Below are 17,676 nucleotides of genomic sequence, written 5' to 3' on the forward strand. Positions count from 1 at the left end.
TGTCTATTTACCCTATTCATGCCTCTCATGATTTTATAAACCTGTACAAGGTCACCCCTCAGCCTCCAGCCCTCCAGGGAAAATAGCCCCAGCCTATTCAGCCTCTCTCTATAGCTCAAACCCTCCCATCCTGGCAACATCCTTGTAAATCTTTTCTGAACCCTTTCAAGTTTCGCAACATCCTTCCTAGTGAGAGTCTCATTTTCCACTGAAACTTGGGCAACACGCACTCTGTTTTTTTAATTGCAGCCAACAAACATGGGCAGTTACAAGTCCAAAGTAGGTTGATAAACATCCTGTGTGGTGGCTTTTTACACCTTGAGAATTTGAGACATCCAAGGTCTCTGTGTTTGGACGCAGAGCCATCACAACACTGTAGAATGAAACTGTTGATGGGAATCATTTCATACGTGTCTATCGCCCATGGAGTTTTGACGTTTCTTATATTCTGATGAAACATGGGGGAGACAAGTAGTCTGTAAACTCCATTGTTTGAAGACTTCAATTCATCTTTAAACAATGAGATGAATGAATTTCACAATGGATGCGAGGGTCCTTCATTTAGGTCCATATTTAATAAGGCTTTGGCTGCAGATTTTATTGTCCACAGCCTAAATGCCAGAAGTCACAAAGCCCAAAGCAGAAACTCTACTCCAGTTCCCCAATGCAGTTAAGCATCTCAAATCTAGCTATCCAAACTCTGGAGTAGTCTGATACTTCTGTAATATTCAATGCATCAATTCCAAAGGAGCAAAACTCAAAATAAACTTACCTGGATAATTCAGGCCACTTTCACACTTTGTACACAGATCTGTCCCGCACTACAACTGACCCTTGACCCCAACTACATGTAGCTCAACTGTCAGATCCAAAATCCAGTATGACCTGGGTCCAGTGGTTATTGGTTTGGAGACACTGCATTTACTTCTGCATAAGATTCCCTAATATGGCGAGGATGTTACTCTATTTTAAAAAAAAGAGTACACACACTAGAGCTCACAAAAGGGCGGTGTCTGAAGTATGAAACTGTAACACAGAGCTGTTACACCCTTCAGAAAAATTCATCACACTAACGATCACAATACTCCAAAATCACCCCAGAGAAAAACTGGCCACAATTACTCGCTTAAAGTCAGATCTTCTCCAATCAATTATCTGTAGCCCAAAGACAAAAGTTCACAGAAAGTGTCAACAATACCTTTTTGAAGACTGTGGAAGTGTTCTTTTGAGAAGTGAAGGTTTTTTTTCAGTTATATAATTGATACTTGCAATTAGAATTTAGATTATATGAATGTAATAAGCAAGGCTTCAGTGACAAATTCTAGCCCCCAGTATAGTCCACTTCTGGAGTTTCTTACTTTCTCTATTATAGAAACTGAATGTTAGGCCCGACAATCTCAATTTCAATCTAAATTGATGAAAGTCCAGAATAAAATCTACATTGAAGGTTCATTTTATAAGTCTTTGTGCTTATAAATAGAGATTTCAAATCTCTGAAGCAAACATTGGAAAGCATCAGCCCAGCTACACTACTTTTTGGATGGATATAGGGGCGAAGAAAATAAATGTGAATAGTTAGGTTATCAACTCATAGCCTTGATTAGGGTTTACCAAAGCGGGGGCTGGGGGGGTGGTGGAGTGGGTGTCTGGACTCCAAACCAGCTCATGTTGATAGTTTGGGGTTACAAACTCTGCATCAGCAATGGAGATCTGACTATGTTGTAATAGCTATGTTTACCCTGTAACAGAATGCCATTTCCATCCTAACTATTTTCACCTTTCCACCCCCACTTCCATTCTCTCAGTTCTAAGGGGTCATGACAATTTTCAAGCCTCAGAATGGAGTCACAATGGGATTAAATTTTCAATAGCAATGGCCAATACTGATACTTGAATATAGGTTTGAGGTTTTGTGCTTAGTTGGAAATGCCATTAATCAGACTTTGGGAGTGAAATTTGTCTTTGGAGGCATTACACCATGGACAAACTGGAAATATTTTACTCTTCAAAATGAAAATAATATTGATTGCAAGGTAATACAAGCTCAATTTTACCCTTCCACATTCCCAAAAGACTAATATCACCTCCATCAAATGGAAGCCCTTTCTTCCTGCTCCAGTGACACAGATCTTGGGAATGTGTATAAACTACAAGGAGGTTAGCGCTAAACTTCAAGAGGACACTGGCTGGTGGAATGGGCAGATGCACTGGGGAAGAATGTTTAGTCAGTTTAGATTTCTCAAAGAGCAACTACAGGAAGCGAGGGAAGAGATTGCTGCGCCTTTGGTGACGATCTTTGCGTCCTCACTGTCCACTGGAGTAGTACCAGATGATTGGAGGTTGGCAAATGTTATTCCGTTGTTCAAGAAAGGGAATAGGCATAATCCTGAGAATTACAGATCAGTCAGTCTTACTACTGCGGTGAGCAAATTATTGGAGAGGATTCTGAGAGATAGTATTTATGATTATTTAGAAAAGCACAGTTTGATTAGAAATAGTCAGCATGGCTTTTTGAGGGGCAGTCATGCCTCACAAGCCTTATTGAATTCTTTGAGGATGTGACAAAACATATTGATGAAGGTAGAGCAGTGGATGTGGTGTATATGGACTTTAGCAAGGCATTTAATAAGGTTCCCCGTGGTAGGCTTATTCAGGAAGTAAGAAGGCATGGGATTCAGGGAAATTTGGCTGTCTGGATACAAAACTGGCTGTCCAATACGAGTCAGAGGGTGGTCAGTAGATGGAAAGTATTCAGCCTGGAGTTCAGTGACCAGGGGTGTTCTGCAGGGATTTGTTCTGGGACCTCTGCCCCTTGTGATCTTTATAAATGACTTGGACGAAAAAGTGGAAGGGTGGGTTAATAAGTTTGTCGATGACACGAAGGTTGGAGGAGTTGTGGATAGTGTGGAGAGCTGTTGTAGGTCGCAATGGGACATTGACAGGATGCAGAGCTGGGCAAGAAGTTGCAGATGGAATTCAACCCGGAAAAGTGTGAAGTGATTCATTTTGGAAGGTCGAATTTGAATGCAGAAAACAGGGTTAAGGGCAGATTCTTGGTAGTATGGAGGGATCTTGGGGCCCATGTCCATAGATGCCTCAAAGTTGCGATCCAAGTTGATAGAGTTGTTAAGAAGGCGTGTGGTGTGTTGGCTTTCATTGGCAGGGGAATTGAGTTTAAGAGCTGTGAGGTTATGCTGCAGCTCTATAAAACCCTGGTTAGACCAACTTGGAATATTGTGTTCAGTTCTGGTCATCTCATTATAAGAAGGATGTGGAAGCTTTCGAGAGGGTTCAGAGATTTACCAGAATGCTGCCTGGATTAGAGGGCAGGTCTTATGAGGAAAGGTTGAGAAAGCTAGGGCTTTTCTCATTGGAGCAAAGAAGGATGAGAGGTGACTTGATAGAGGTGTATAAGATGATGAGAGGCATAGATAGAGTGGATAGCCAGAGACTTTTTCCCAAGGCGGAAATGACTATTATGAGGGGGCATAATTCAAGATGATTGGAGGAAAGTATAGGGGAGATGTCAGAGGTAGGTTCTTTATACAGAGTGTGGCGGGTGCGTGGAATGGTAGTGGAGTCAGATACATTAGGGACATTTAAGTGACTCTTGGCTAGGCACATGAATGATAGTAAAATGTAGGGTACGCAGGGTAGTTTGATCTTAGAGTAGGATAATAGGTCGACACAACATCGTGGGCCAAAGAGACTGCACTGTGCTGTACTGTTCTATGTTCTAAACTGTTTGTTTTGCAGTGAACCACCGGTTTCCTCCCACAGTCCAATTATATGTAGGTTAGGTGGTTTGGCCATGCTAATTGGTCTGTACTGTCCAGGGATATGCAGGCCAGGTGGCTTAGCCATAGCAAAAATGCTATGTGAGGTTACAGGGATAAGGTGGATCTGGATAGGATGCTCTTTGGAGGGTTGGTGGTGACTTGATGGGCCGAATGGCCTCTTTCTGCACTGTAGGGAATTTATGATTCTATATTGTTATGAGGTGACTGGCAAAAGAACCAAACATGACATTAGAATTTTTTTTAATGTAGAGTGTGCTCAGGATTTGGAATGTACGCCTGAGGATGTGGAGGAGGAAAATTCAATTGTAACTTTTATAAAAATACAGGAGGATTTAAAGTAACGTACAGGGTAATGGGAAACGGCAGGGAATGGGTTTAGTTGAATCATTTTCACAAAGAACCAGTGTGGACTTTGTCTGTGCTGTAACCATTTTATGATCTCAGTTGGATCTTTAAGGTTCTATGAGGCGATCTGTATGGAAAAACAGTCCTCCTGGGCTAATAACCCTTTCCAACTCTTTCTGTAACACCACCAAAAACAGGCAGATAGATCCATCGTGCTGCTATTCATTGCTGTCTCAAAATAGTGGCTTCATTCATCAGCAAAAGAAGAATTAATTGAAGTTGGAAATAAATCATCGAGTCATACAGCATGGAAACAGGCCCTTCGGCTCAACTTGTCCATCCTGCCCAGGTTTCCTCAACTGCACAAGTCCCATGTCCCTCAAAACCTTTCTTATCCATGTACCTGAAAACAATGTACCTGAAGTCATAGAATCCCACAGTGCAGTAAGAAGCCACTTAGCCCAACGAATCTGTGCTGACCCTCTGGACAGCATCCCACCCAGACCGAGTCCACTACCCTATCCCATGGCTCTGCATTTACCATGGTTAATCCACCTAACCTGCAGACCTTTGGACTGTGGGAGGAAATTGGAACGCCTGGTGAAAACCCACGCAGTAACGGAGGAACATGCAAACTCCACACACACAGCCACCCAAGGTTGGAATCGAACCTGGGTCCCTGGCACTGTGTGGCAGCAGTTCCAACCGATGTGCCATCAAGCTGCCCAAAACAAGACAATCAATCAGTCTAACCGATATACATCTTCCACGATTGTCAATAGATGCGTGCATGAAAAATATTATACGTGGAAAATAAGTGATGAATCTATCTATGTTCCTCTAAAACTTGATAAAAGGATTAGACTTGAAACAATGAAACATGTTCAAGAAGACTTTTTAAATTCAGATTAGTAAAGGACTGGGTTAAAGTTCACTTGAGCCAGTTCAGCAAAACAGAAAATGGACAAGAATTACTTACAAACTGCAGTCCTTGATAGCGAGCGATGGGAAAATCCTTCACAATGTAAGTCGGTGAGTATGCACAGGGTGGAAGGACATGTTGCACCCTCGATGGATCTATTGCTGGAGCTAGAGCGGGAAAGAAAGCCCCACCTATATTAGCAAGTGCCATAAATCAATAAAGGCCAGCAAATTCACATGTAAAGGTGGTATAGATTACTCTCCCCATTCAAACTCGCTACCAGTGGCACAGCAGCATAAATGTTGCCTGATGTAGCTAATTACATTCCTGATCAATAAATTTTAAAAAATGTTGAGTGTGTGTTCTCAATCCATGTATCACATGAAACTGCATATTTACTTTAACCTAGTTATACATGCTGAAGTGAATCATAATGCAGTTGAAGATGTCAGATATTAGGGCTGTGTAAACTACTGTTAACTGCACAAAGCAGGGAACTGGCACATTGATCGGTTCAATCATTTGGAATAATCAATCCAAGCCAGTCAAAGTAAACAAGATGACCAATAACGAGTATCTTTAACAGACCACATGAAGGTAAAGTTCAAGCAGCATGCAACTGCAGTCTGAATGGAGAGCACAGACGGGGCTAACTCATATGAGTCAAGTCTTAGTAACCTGTCAGAGAAGGTACACAGCTAACAGGCAAAAACCGAAACTTCTCAACAAGATGTGCTGTCATTGATAAATTTGTGGTTTGTGTACAAAATTAAGTGAAGGGAAGACAGACTGCAGACTGTTTCACTGACTGGTGCTAGATGGTAAGCAAATGTACAATTCAAGCAACATGTATCTGTACTGACAGGATGGCATTTCCTGTTAAAATGAGTGCATGTTGCTAAGTTCACATCTTTGGCCGGTGACCATTCCCAATGTGCTTCACTGTCTTGGATAAACAGTTCCCTCTGAGGTTTAGTAAAAGATGAGTCAATAGTGGGGTTGCTTTCCTTGAATCACTTGGTGCAACAGCAGTATAAACAAAATAGACTCACCTTGTTGAAACCTTTCATCTTGCACTCAGCGGGACATTTCACAAAACTACAAACTCAAAGGGAAAACCAACATTTGTATTGCATGGGAGGAGAGTGCTGGTTGGTTGGCAAAGTGGACTGTGATTGTCCAAACTGTTGCCATGGGGAGATGCACCCATTGATGCTGATTGACAGTTAACAGCTGGGCATATTTAATTTAATTAATAAAACCTGGCAACAAAAAGGCTGAGATAAAATGTCAGAGATAGTAAGAACTACTGATGCTGGAGTTGGAGATAACACAGTGTGCAGCTGGAGGAGCACAGCAGGCCAGGCAGCATCAGAGGAGCAGGAATGTTGATGTTTCGGGTCCTCTGATGCTGCCTGGCCCGTTGTGCTCCTTCAACTCCACACTGTGTTATCTTCGATAAAATGTGCCTTTTTACAGCAATATTCAAGTTCTGAAATGCCAGATGGCTCAGTGAGGTAGAGTTGCCTTCAGACAGTATTTTCAATTGCATCAACAAAGTTTGAAAATGAAGTCAGGTTTCCCACTCTGTCCTATTCAGGATACAAATGAAGACAAAAATAACCCTAGTCCTACCAATGTAGGGGGATACTTGTGGTGCAGCATTAATATCCCTACCTCTGAACCAGGAGTCCTGGGTTCAAGTCCCACCTGCACTGGAACTTGTAATAACATCTCTGAACAGGTTGATGAGAACCTATCTAAACATTGAAAAGCTTACTTGGCCCCTCCAGAGGGCACTGCTGAACAGGGGTCACATATTAGCCAGACAAATTAGGCTACCTTCTCTAAAATAGAATATAATACTATTGCATTCAGATGATCAAGATTCACTTCATTCAGATGCTTGCAGAAGAGTTGCAAGTGTTACACTCCTGTTTTAAAGAGCGGCAACGGATAAACCCAGTAATTACAGCTTAACGTGAGCACTGGAATAAACTTATACAAACGGATTCTTATTGGTATGTCAAATGTGCCAGCAGCAGGGCAGATAGTGCCTGGACTTCCACTCGGAGGTGGGACAGTTGGTTACATGCAGTCAAAGACTGTCCAGAGGTAGGTGGGTGGATGGGGGAGGGCAAGAGATTGATGGCCCTTCCGCTGTCTCATAGGGTTGGTTCCCAGGCACCATGTTTAAAAGGCAGCTGGACAGACAGACAGACTCTCCCTCTAATCCAATAGCATCAGTCTGGCAGTGGGACTGGATGTTTTGAAAGTTCAATTGCTGCTGCAGCTGAGTTGATCACTTGGAAACTGTGACCGCAACTCTCTGCTCTTTGAGAGTCATGTTTCAGTGTAAAGAACAAGTAGTCGTTCCATTGTTTATGTCTCTCTGTAGGCTACCCTTGTGTTGCACAGCATTAGCAGCAAAAGGTGCTTCTGCACGACTGAAGTGTCATAGGGTTATACAGCACAGAAACAGACCCCTTGGACTAACCAGTCCATGCCGAATATAATCCCAAACTGAACTAGTCCCACCTGCCTGCTCCTGGCCCATATCCCTCCAAATGTTTCCTATTCATGCACTTATCAAAATGTCTTTTAAACATTGTATCCATCACTTCCTCAGGAAGTTCATTCCTCATGCGAATCATCATTTGTATAAAAAAATTCGCCCCTCATGTCTTTTTTTAAATCACTCTCCTGTCACCTAAAAAAATGTGTCCTCTAGCCTTGAAATCTCCCAGAATGACACCTACTATTAACCCTATCTATATCCCTCATGATTTTATAAACTTCTCCTGGATAGATTTTTAAACATTCATTCAGGGCACTTGGGATGGGGCAGTAAATGCTGGCCCAGCCCTAATTGCCCCTTGACAAGGTGGTGGTGAGCTGATTTCTTGAACCATTGCAGTCTATTTGTTGCAGATATCCCCACAATTGCTGTCAAAGTGACAGTTGCAGGATTTTGACCCAGCAACACTGAACGAACGGTGATATACTTCCGAGTCATGGTGAGTGACTTGGGGCGGGGAGCTTGCAAGTCATGGTGTTCCCATGTATCTGCTGTCCTTGTTCTTCTGGATGGAAGTGGTTGAGAGTTTAGAAGGTGCTCACTGATGATCCTTGGTGAATTGCTGCAGTACATCTTTTAGATGGTATATACCGCTGCTAATGAGTGTCAGTGGTGGAGGGAGTGGATGCTGTAGATGTAGTGCCAATCGAGCGGCTGCTTTGTCCTGGATGGTGTCAGGCTTCTTGAGTGTTGTTGGAGCTGCACCCATCCAGGCAAGTGGGGAGTATTCCTTCACACTCCTGACTTCTGCCTTGTAGATGGTGGATAAGTTCTGGGGAGTTAGGAGGTGAGTTACTCACTGCCAAGCTGTCTCATCTGCTTTTGTAGCCATAGTACTTATAAAACTTGTCCCATTCAGTTTCTGGTCAATGGCAACTCCTAGGATATTGACAGTGAGGAACTCAACTATGAGAATGCCACTGAATGTCAAGCGGCAATTGTTAGATTCTCTCTTGTTGGAGGTGGTCATTGCCTGGCATTTGTATGGCATGAGTATAACTTGTCAGCCCAAGTCTGGATATCACCCAGCTCTTGCTGCATTTGGATATAGACTGCTACAGTGTCTGAAGAGTCGTGATGGTGCTGAACATTGTACATTCATCGGCGAACATCCCCACTTCTGACCTTATGATGGAGGGAAGGTCATTAATGAAGCAGCTGAAGATGGTTGGGCCTAGGACACTCCCCTGAGGAACTCCTTCAGACATAGCTGAAGTGTACGAGTGACCTTCAACACACACAACATTTTCCCAAATGCCAAGTATAACTCCAACCAGTGGAGAACATTTCCCTGACTCCCATTGACTCCAGCTCACCTCTGGAGTTCACCTCTCCTGTTTTGTCCATGTTTGCATCAAGGCTGTATTAAGGCCAGGAGCTGAGTGATCTTGACAGAATCTAAACAAAGCACCAGTGAGCAAATGCTGCTTGAAAAAACTTTTGCTACGTTCCATCACTTTACTCATGATAGAGAGTAGACTCAGTAATTGGCTGAATTAGGTTTGTCCTCCCTTTTCTATACAGGACATACGTTTCCATACCGTCAGGTAAATAAATGTCAGTGTTGTAACTGTACCGGAATACAGCAATATTTGGAGTGGAATTCTTCAGTATCATTGTGAGAATTTTGTCAAGGCCAATAGCTCGTGGAGTCCCCAGCGCCTTCAGTGCTTTCGTCACATCATACAGTGAGAATTGAATTGGTTGTAGACTGGCACCTATGATGTTGAGAACTCCTGGCAGCAGCCAAAGATGAATTATCCACTGCTGGCTGAACCATCATTTACAACTGCAGCACAGCGGAGCAACTATGGGATCCACAAGTTAAACTGACTCCAATGCTGAAGAAGAGTCAATGGCCTGCTGTGCCTTGCTGGGGAAATGGTGTGGTGCAGTCACTGCAAAGTGGCATTCGGAAGGACGTGAAACAATATGAAAGTTTGTGATACCTGCAGAGTAGAAAGAAGTAGGGGAGCTGGCCAGGGAGCAGGCTGGATGCTCAGTGTGCAAGGGGAGGTTGCGTGCCTCCAAACTGATACTTAGAATGGGGCACATGGGAGACACGTGTGACCTCCACCTATTCCTTGTGCTGTCCACTACAGATCCTCTCTGTCAGGAGACTCATCTGCTGAAGGCCTGAACTCCACCTCTCAGCTTGATGATTCAGCACTTAAAACTATAGAATTATACCATAAAGAGGCTCTTCAGTCTCCATCGAGTCTGTACTGCCAAAACTAGCTAAAACGACACTAATCCCACTTTTGAGTAGTAGGCCTATTGTCTCAAATGTTATGATATTTCAGGTGCTCATCCATGTACTTTTTTCAAGTAGTGAGGTCTCCCATCTGTACTTCCCTTCCAGGCAGTGCATTCCAGGCCCCCACTACCCTCCAAGTGAAAAGGCTGTTTCCTCATATCCTGTCTGAACATCTTGCCTTTCACTAGAAAATTCTGTCCCCTTGTTATTCAACACAGGTCATTCCACCCCATCACGCGCCTCATAATCTTATACACCTCTATCAGATCCCCCCTCAATGTTCTCTGCTCCAAAGAAAACAACCAAAGCTTACCCAGCCTCTCCTCATAGCTGAAACACTCCATCCCAGGCAACATCCTGGCAAATCTCCTCTGCAATCGCATCCTTGAAGTACACACTATTACACCATTCTCTCCACACAGACAGTCAACTTGGTGGAATAGCTTCACGATTAGGCTTGGAGTGACAATTTGGTGAACATGTTACAACACTGACGGAGGGTGTGACAACCAAGCTACCTGATAGTCTGAGTTTCATGCCGGTGACATGGCTCTGGAACGAGCCGCAAGAAAAATTATAGAAATGCAAAGAGATGCAGTGGAACATCTGTCACAACCTCTGTGCAGTCTTAAACAAATAGTGGAAGAATTCATCTAAACTACGAGATTTTTCATGGACAGGTTAGCAACTGCTGAAGAGACTCAGGTCCAGCAGACTGGTTAGTGGCTGGCAGACATGTATTTGGCCCTGTATTCTATCACTTTAGCCATAGGCTCTGTACATCATTGGTGAGAGGAGTACAAGGAACGTCTACTCCTCAAGATGGAGAGGTGAGATCATGCAGCAACACAGAGGAACGTCACTCCAGTAGGTGAGGCCAATGAGAGTACAATTTGACCTGTTCAGGAGACACTTTGCAGGCCCCAAGGCCTCAGCAGTGGAGGACATACCTGGAAATGGGGCATAATCGGAGACAGCAGGTCCACCTCAGCTGTTGATTTTGGGGTGGACAGATGAGGCACCAAATTATGGGAATAAAACAATTATTCTTTCAAATGGCACTAATGTGGCACAGTGCCCAATTGTTTTGTGATATTGTAGATTTATGTTTAAGTACAAAGTTTTGAGCACCTTATTCATCTGTGCTGAATGATCATGTTACTGGGACTTTTGAAACCACATGACGGTTACTCAGGGCTTGGTACCTCTTTGAAATAATTGATGTCTGATGTGTGGGTTACAGAGGTAATATATACTATGTGGCCTCAGCTGTTGTAGCAAACCTGAGCTTTTTGGAATATGATGGTCCTGATGTTTGTTAACCATTATAAGCTGGCAGAATTGAAACAGACATAAGAGAGTTGAGTGTCTTCGGAACATCCTTTGTCAAAAGTTGGTGGAAGCAGAATCCTAGAGTATTTTTAAGGTAGAAATAGATTGATTATTGGCAAGCAAGTGGGTAAAAGATTGTTTGGATTAGACAGGATGGGTAAGAACATCAGATTTCATCCTATGACAGATTAATGAGACCATGAACACGTCTCTTAAAAGTGTATCGGCATACTGACCATGAGGCATAACACAATTCAAAAGACTCACTTAAAGCACAGGTGGAGAAGGTACAGGTGTACTGGTAATGTTGCTGGACTGGCAATCTAAAAGCCCAGGCCAATGTTCTGGGGATGTGTTCAAATCCCACCATGCAGATGGTGAAATTTGAGTTCAAGAAAATCTTCAATTAAAAGCTGATAACAATCATGTAACCACTGTCAACTGTCATAAAACACTGGCTCAATAATTTCCTTCCTCTAAAGGAGGAAATCTGTTGTCCTTACCAGGTCTGGCCTACATTTGACTGTCCTCAGGGCAATAAATGTTGGCCTAGCCAGCATTCTCTACATTCCAGTAATGAAGAAAATGGAGGACTTTTGGCCCATCAAAACCTAGCTCTCCTTAACTTTGCCTCTCTGAGAAAAGCAAAATCTATTTTTTAAAAAAAAAGAGATCTTCACTTCAATTGAAATATAAGATGGTTATTTTATATTTCTGAGCACCGACTTAGAGAAACCTGCTAATTATTTGTGACCAAAATTCTAGACAATTAAAAGCAGATGCTTCAACGACAATGAGTCAAAGTTGCAATTACATTTAAATTATATGGTTCACTGACAGCTTTTGGTTTAGATATGTTTTTATTTTGAATCCTATTAAGTTATCTTCTGACGGTTGCGTTGCATTTCAGTGTTAAATTAGCAGTGTAGGAGTTATTCAGGAGTGTTATACAGACCAATGTAAGACACAGCAGAGATGATTTAATGAGGAGTGTGGCAGATATTACAGAATATTCCTGTAGGCTACAATTGAAACGTATCTACCCTTTTGACTGAAGACTGCTGAAAGCCATAAGCTGCTTCCTGGCTTTGAGTCTATACTAAAAGACAAGTCAAGGCAGAGGAACTGCATCCTTGCTCGCGCTGGCTAAGGGCTGAAAGGGATGGAAAAACAAAACGAGGCAGGGATGCTGTCAGCATCTTGGTATATGCTAAGAAAGCAAGTGTGAGATGCAGCCTGGTTCATTCTGTGAACTGGACATCTGTCCCAGTGCACAGTGTGTCCTTGCAGCAGCAATCCAATAATAGTTGCCCATGTCCTCCAAAGCACAGTGTTAAAGTGCAGAACCGTCCTGTAAGTGGATCAGCGATGGGTCATGACAGTGTGGAAAGGCTTGCACGTTAGGTGCCAGGGTCCATGAATGGAGCGTGCCTGCGGCCACTGCCCATGATGTATGCCCTGTGACGTTGGTGCCCGGTGTCCAAGATGGGAGTCTGGAGAATTAGTGGTTAAATGAAGTCTTTCATGTTGGGAGTTCTCAGCATCTTGTTTCTATCAAGTGGGTGGTAGCACGTGAACCTGCATGTCAATGAGATGTGATTAGGTAGTAATGAGGGTGATGATCAGTATTAATGCCCGTTAATAGGGCACTCGCTGCTTTCGAGCAAGAATCTTGCCTTGACGTCCAGAACTTATTTGGAAATGTCACTGTTGCTCCTAGTGTTGACATCTCACGCAATTTGCCCACACTGCATAGCCCAGTTGTTCAGGGCCTGGGAAGGTTCTGACCTCTCTTCCCCTCTCCTTAAATGCCAGACCTGCTAATTATTTACAGCATTTTCAGTCTTTATTTTGGATTTCCAGCATCCACAGCATTCTGCTCTCGCTTATGCATTTTCAAGTGTTACCATGTACAGTGTAAAATGTATGACAGCGTTTTATACTGAACAGTGAACATGGAATATTTCAGTTAATAATTTGGAAGTTATTAGTATTGCAGTGGGCAGTGTAGAATGCATTACAGAATGTTGACTGAGTTGGTAGAATGCATTAAAGAATGCAAGTGAGTAATGCAGGATATATTACAGAGTGCTAAAGTGTACAATAAAAATATTCTAGAATTTTATAGTGAACATTGTAGGATATTAGAGAGCATTACAGTAGTAATGTACTAATCAGTACATTAGACAGTTAAGTGAGCAGTGTAAGGCATATTAGAGAAAACTGCAGCAAGGGGTACAAGATACATTCAGGTGTATGACAATGAGAAATGCAGAGTCCTTTTTTATTCATTGTTGAAATACTGGCATCGGTGGTAATGCCAGCATTTAGTGCCACATCCTTAATCGTGCTTAAGATGCCACTGGCTGCCTTTGAGCTGCTGTAGTACCTGTGTTATAGGTATAACCATTGTGTTGTTTGAGAGGGTAATTTCAGGTTTTTGATCGACTGGGTACGAAGGAACTGAGATATCATTCCGAGTCAGAACAGTCAGTGTGAGTAAGAGGGAAACTTACAAGTGGCAATGTTCCGATGTGTCTGTTGCCCCTGTCCTTCAAGGTATAAGAGATAGTGAGGTTGGAAGGTATTATCCAAGAACCTTGACCAGTTGCTGCACTGCATCATGTGCATGTTGCTGCCACTGAGCATCCAGTAGGGGATGAAGAGCAAATGTAAGGTGGTGAATTGGGGGTGCTGATCAAGCCAACGCTTTCATCTTGGATGACGTTGAATTTGTTGTTAGACCTTGTCCCAAGCAAGTGGGGATCATTCCATCACACTTCTGACTTGTGCCTTGTAGGCTATGGACAGGCTTTGGGGAGTCAGGAGGTGAGACAGTCCTCATTTTATTCCTAGCTTCAGCTCTTAAAGCCACAGTAGTTATATAATAGAAATCATAGAATCCCTACAATGTGGAAGCAGGCCATTCAGACCATCGAATCCACACTGACTCTCCGAAGAGCATCCCACCCGGGCTCACCCTATCCCTGTAACGCTGCATTTCCCATGGATAATCCACCTAGCCTGCATGTCGCTAGACACTATGGGCAATTTAGCATAGCCAATCCATATAACCTGCACATCTTTGGACTCTAGGTGGAAACTGGAGCACCTGGAGGAAACCCACACAGACACGGGGAAAATGTGCAAGCTCCACACAGACAGCCACCCGAGGCTGGAATCAAACCCGGGTCCATAGCACTATGACTAGTCCCGTTCAGTTTCTGATTAATGAGAATACCCAGAAGGTCAATGGTAAGCAACTCAGCTAAGGTAACACCATTGAATGTCAACAGGAGGTGCTTAGATTTTCTCCTGTTAGAGATGGTCATTGCCTGGCACTTGTATGGCATGGATGCTACTTACTACTTGTCAGCCAACATTTGATTGTGTGTCCAGGTTTGGTTGAAAATGAGTTTGGTCTGCTTCAGTACCCGAGGAGTCGCAAATGATCCTGAATATTAAGTAATCATCAGTTAGCGTGTGACTTCTGATTGTGTAATAGAGGGATGGTCATTAATGAAGCAGTTGAAGATGTTGGGCCTCAGACACTACTCTAAGGAACTCCTGCAGAGATGTCCTGGAACTGAGTTGATTATCTCCAAGAACGACAACCATCTTCCTTTAGCCAGTATGACTTGCTGCTACCACAGACTTTAAATTTGCTTGGGCTTCTGATTGTCACACTCAACCAAATGTTACCTTGATGTCAAGGGCAGTCACTGCTGTTGCAAAACAGATTTATTTTTATTGAATGTGAAGAAATCGAGAGGAATATTAAACTGTTGGGGCACTTTCAGGATTGAAACAAAGAGTTTAGAACCACGTGCTTCCTTAAAAATGATGTCAACAGTTAAATGTGTGCTGATAACAGAAAGTGAAGTGATTTTGGAGAAGCAGTCAAGCAAAGCTATGAGGTAAATCAGAGACATTTTTTATGGCCCTTTTTAAGCTGTAAATCCTCAATTTGAAAGACAATGGTGCCCATGTATTGACTGTTCTGTTTCTGGTCTTGGTTTTGTGTATCTACAGACCTAGGTGATCAGAAGAGGGAAAAAAGTACTGAGAGTATGTCTGAGAGGGTTATAAAGAAGGGGAAGGGTCTTTCAGTATTAGATTAAGCAGTGTGAGTTATATCAGAGAATGTTGTAGTGATTCGAATATGTCAGAGAGTGTTGTAGTAAGCATGTACAATATATAAGAGTGTGTTGTTGGGATGGTACAGAATACATCAGACAATACCACAGACAGGGGTGTGTGACATTCAGTGAACTGAGCAGTTAGTGCATTTTTAAGTAAAGCACACTTGTTCAAAGTGGAGACTTCTGCATTATGTAGATTTTATGAATTCTGTCTCGATCTTTTAATATATTTCTACAAACATAATATTTCTGATTATATATTATTCATGAAGTATTTATAGCACCAGAGGACTCAGTAGCTCTTATTAGAGCCATTTATGGCTGTGCTTGGTGCTATTATGCACAACACAAAAGTAGACTTGTCTTGGCAACAGTCATTTACTATAACATTTCAAGCAGTTCATCTCTCTCTCTGCCATATCTCATTAGGAAACATGCTGGCTTTTTGACAATTAAGAGGTGTAAAGTTTTTTGTGATTTTGGTGGGTTCAAAGGGCAGCAGGCTGCGGACATAAGCATTTATCCACAAACAACAATGGTATAATTTTTAAGATGTGATCTCCTGCACTCAAAATGACTTTCAATGTGAGAATTAATTTCTTAACAACAAGGCAATCCAAAATGTTTTAAACAAAGACTACCGAACATGGAGTGTGTGTGTGTGTATAGGATTGTTTGCAAAACTTTCTCTTTCAGTTGCAGGACTGAGTTGGTCGGTTTAGCTCAGTTGACTGGATGGCAGGTTTGCAATGCAGAGTGATGCCAACAGCATAGGTCCTATTCCTGAGATACCGTGAAGGACTCTCCTTCCCAACCTCCCCTCTCACCTGAGGTGTGTTGACCCTCATGATAAACCACCATTAGTCACCTCTCCCTAATGAGGGACTAGCCCTCTGGTCTGCTAAGTCTGTAACAACTGTATCTTTGCCTTCCTTAGTCCTGGGAAAATTGAACAATGACGACTTTGCTCACATGAGCTTAACGTGACCTTTTTTGTTTATTTGCACTAGATATATCCTTATGTTTCCTGTCACTGGTCATACTCATTCGGGGACCTTATCCGCCATGATCTGGAGAGTGCTTTCTGCGGTGAAATATCTAGCTAAACAATAGTATTCCTGAATGATGCAGGCAGTAACCTTGGTTTTGTATACTGGCTACTGATGCCACCTTATCATTTTCTTCTCTCTTTTTTCAGAAGGCACACTAAAAGCACAGAACGGAGATGATACACAACTTCAAACGAACAATTAACCCTGTTACACACAATATAGAAATGAACAGTATGAGGGTTTCACAGTGAGAAAAGCTAAATTGTTAAACCTTCTACAGTGGAAAGCAATAAATATGCAACTTTACAAAATCTCTGAACACTGACTCACTTTGCCTTGCTAAGCTCCTCAAGCTAATGGCACACGCATTTAAAACATGACAAATACGACATCATCAACAACTTCTATTTACATTGCATCTTCAGTGCACATCACAGGAACATTACAAAGCTAGGTATGACACCAAACGACTTCAGTAGATATTACTGTAGATGACCAAAGAACTAAATTTAAGAAAATGCTGACAGAAGAAAGTGAGGATGAGGATTGTTGCAGGGAGTCTTGAGTAGGGAATTCTAGTCATAAGGGCCTAAGCAGCTTAAGGTAAGACCACGCGAATAAAATCAGGGATTTTTCCAGAAGTCAGGGTTAGAGACGTTCAAATATCTTGGAGGGTTGTGAGGTTGGAGCTGATTAGGGAAATAAGGAGAGGCAAAGGTCATTCTGGTTTCTGAATGAAAAAAGTAAAACTGAAGCATTGCTTAAACAGAAGTCAGCATAGATCATTGAGTGTGCAGGAATATCAGAATGCAGGCAGTAACCTTTGTTTTGTATACTGGCTACTGATGCCACCTTATCAGTTTTTTCTCTCTTTTTTTCAGAAGGCACACTAAAAGCACGGAATGGACTTGATACACAACTCAAGCGAACAAGGTTTGGACAAGGTCTGCAGAGTTTTAGATAGTCTCAAGATTAGAACACAGGATTTGAGAGGCAGCAGTAGATTGAAGGACACTGGTGAAGAATGGAAGTTTGCCTGGAGCTGGAGGCTCAGGGTGTACCTTTTGTCACCCAACAGCCATCCACTGAGAAGGTGTGGAGGTGTTAAGAGTGATGGCAAGAGGATACCAGCATCATGGCATCTCCCTGGAGGCTCTACAGGATCCTCTTGTGGTGGCTACATGTTAAAGCAATTCGCAAACAGACCTGACCAGTCCATTGGGACCTTGATCACCAAATGGATCCAGT

At 42.6% G+C, this 17,676-nt stretch overlaps 1 protein-coding gene across 2 annotated transcripts in view; it reads right to left on the minus strand.

The window, feature by feature from the left end:
- Nucleotides 1-17,676, minus strand: part of b4galnt4a (beta-1,4-N-acetyl-galactosaminyl transferase 4a) — a 659,693-nt gene that overhangs the window by 83,857 nt on the left and 558,160 nt on the right. For both annotated transcript variants that reach the window (XM_048607214.1, XM_048607215.1), the window contains exon 11: nt 5,125-5,234. In XM_048607214.1, coding sequence (XP_048463171.1) covers nt 5,125-5,234 — 110 coding nt within the window. The remainder of the gene's footprint in view (nt 1-5,124; nt 5,235-17,676) is intronic.

This window comes from Rhincodon typus, chromosome 17 (genome assembly GCF_021869965.1).
Source record: "Rhincodon typus isolate 14 chromosome 17, sRhiTyp1.1, whole genome shotgun sequence".
NCBI lineage: Eukaryota > Metazoa > Chordata > Chondrichthyes > Orectolobiformes > Rhincodontidae > Rhincodon > Rhincodon typus.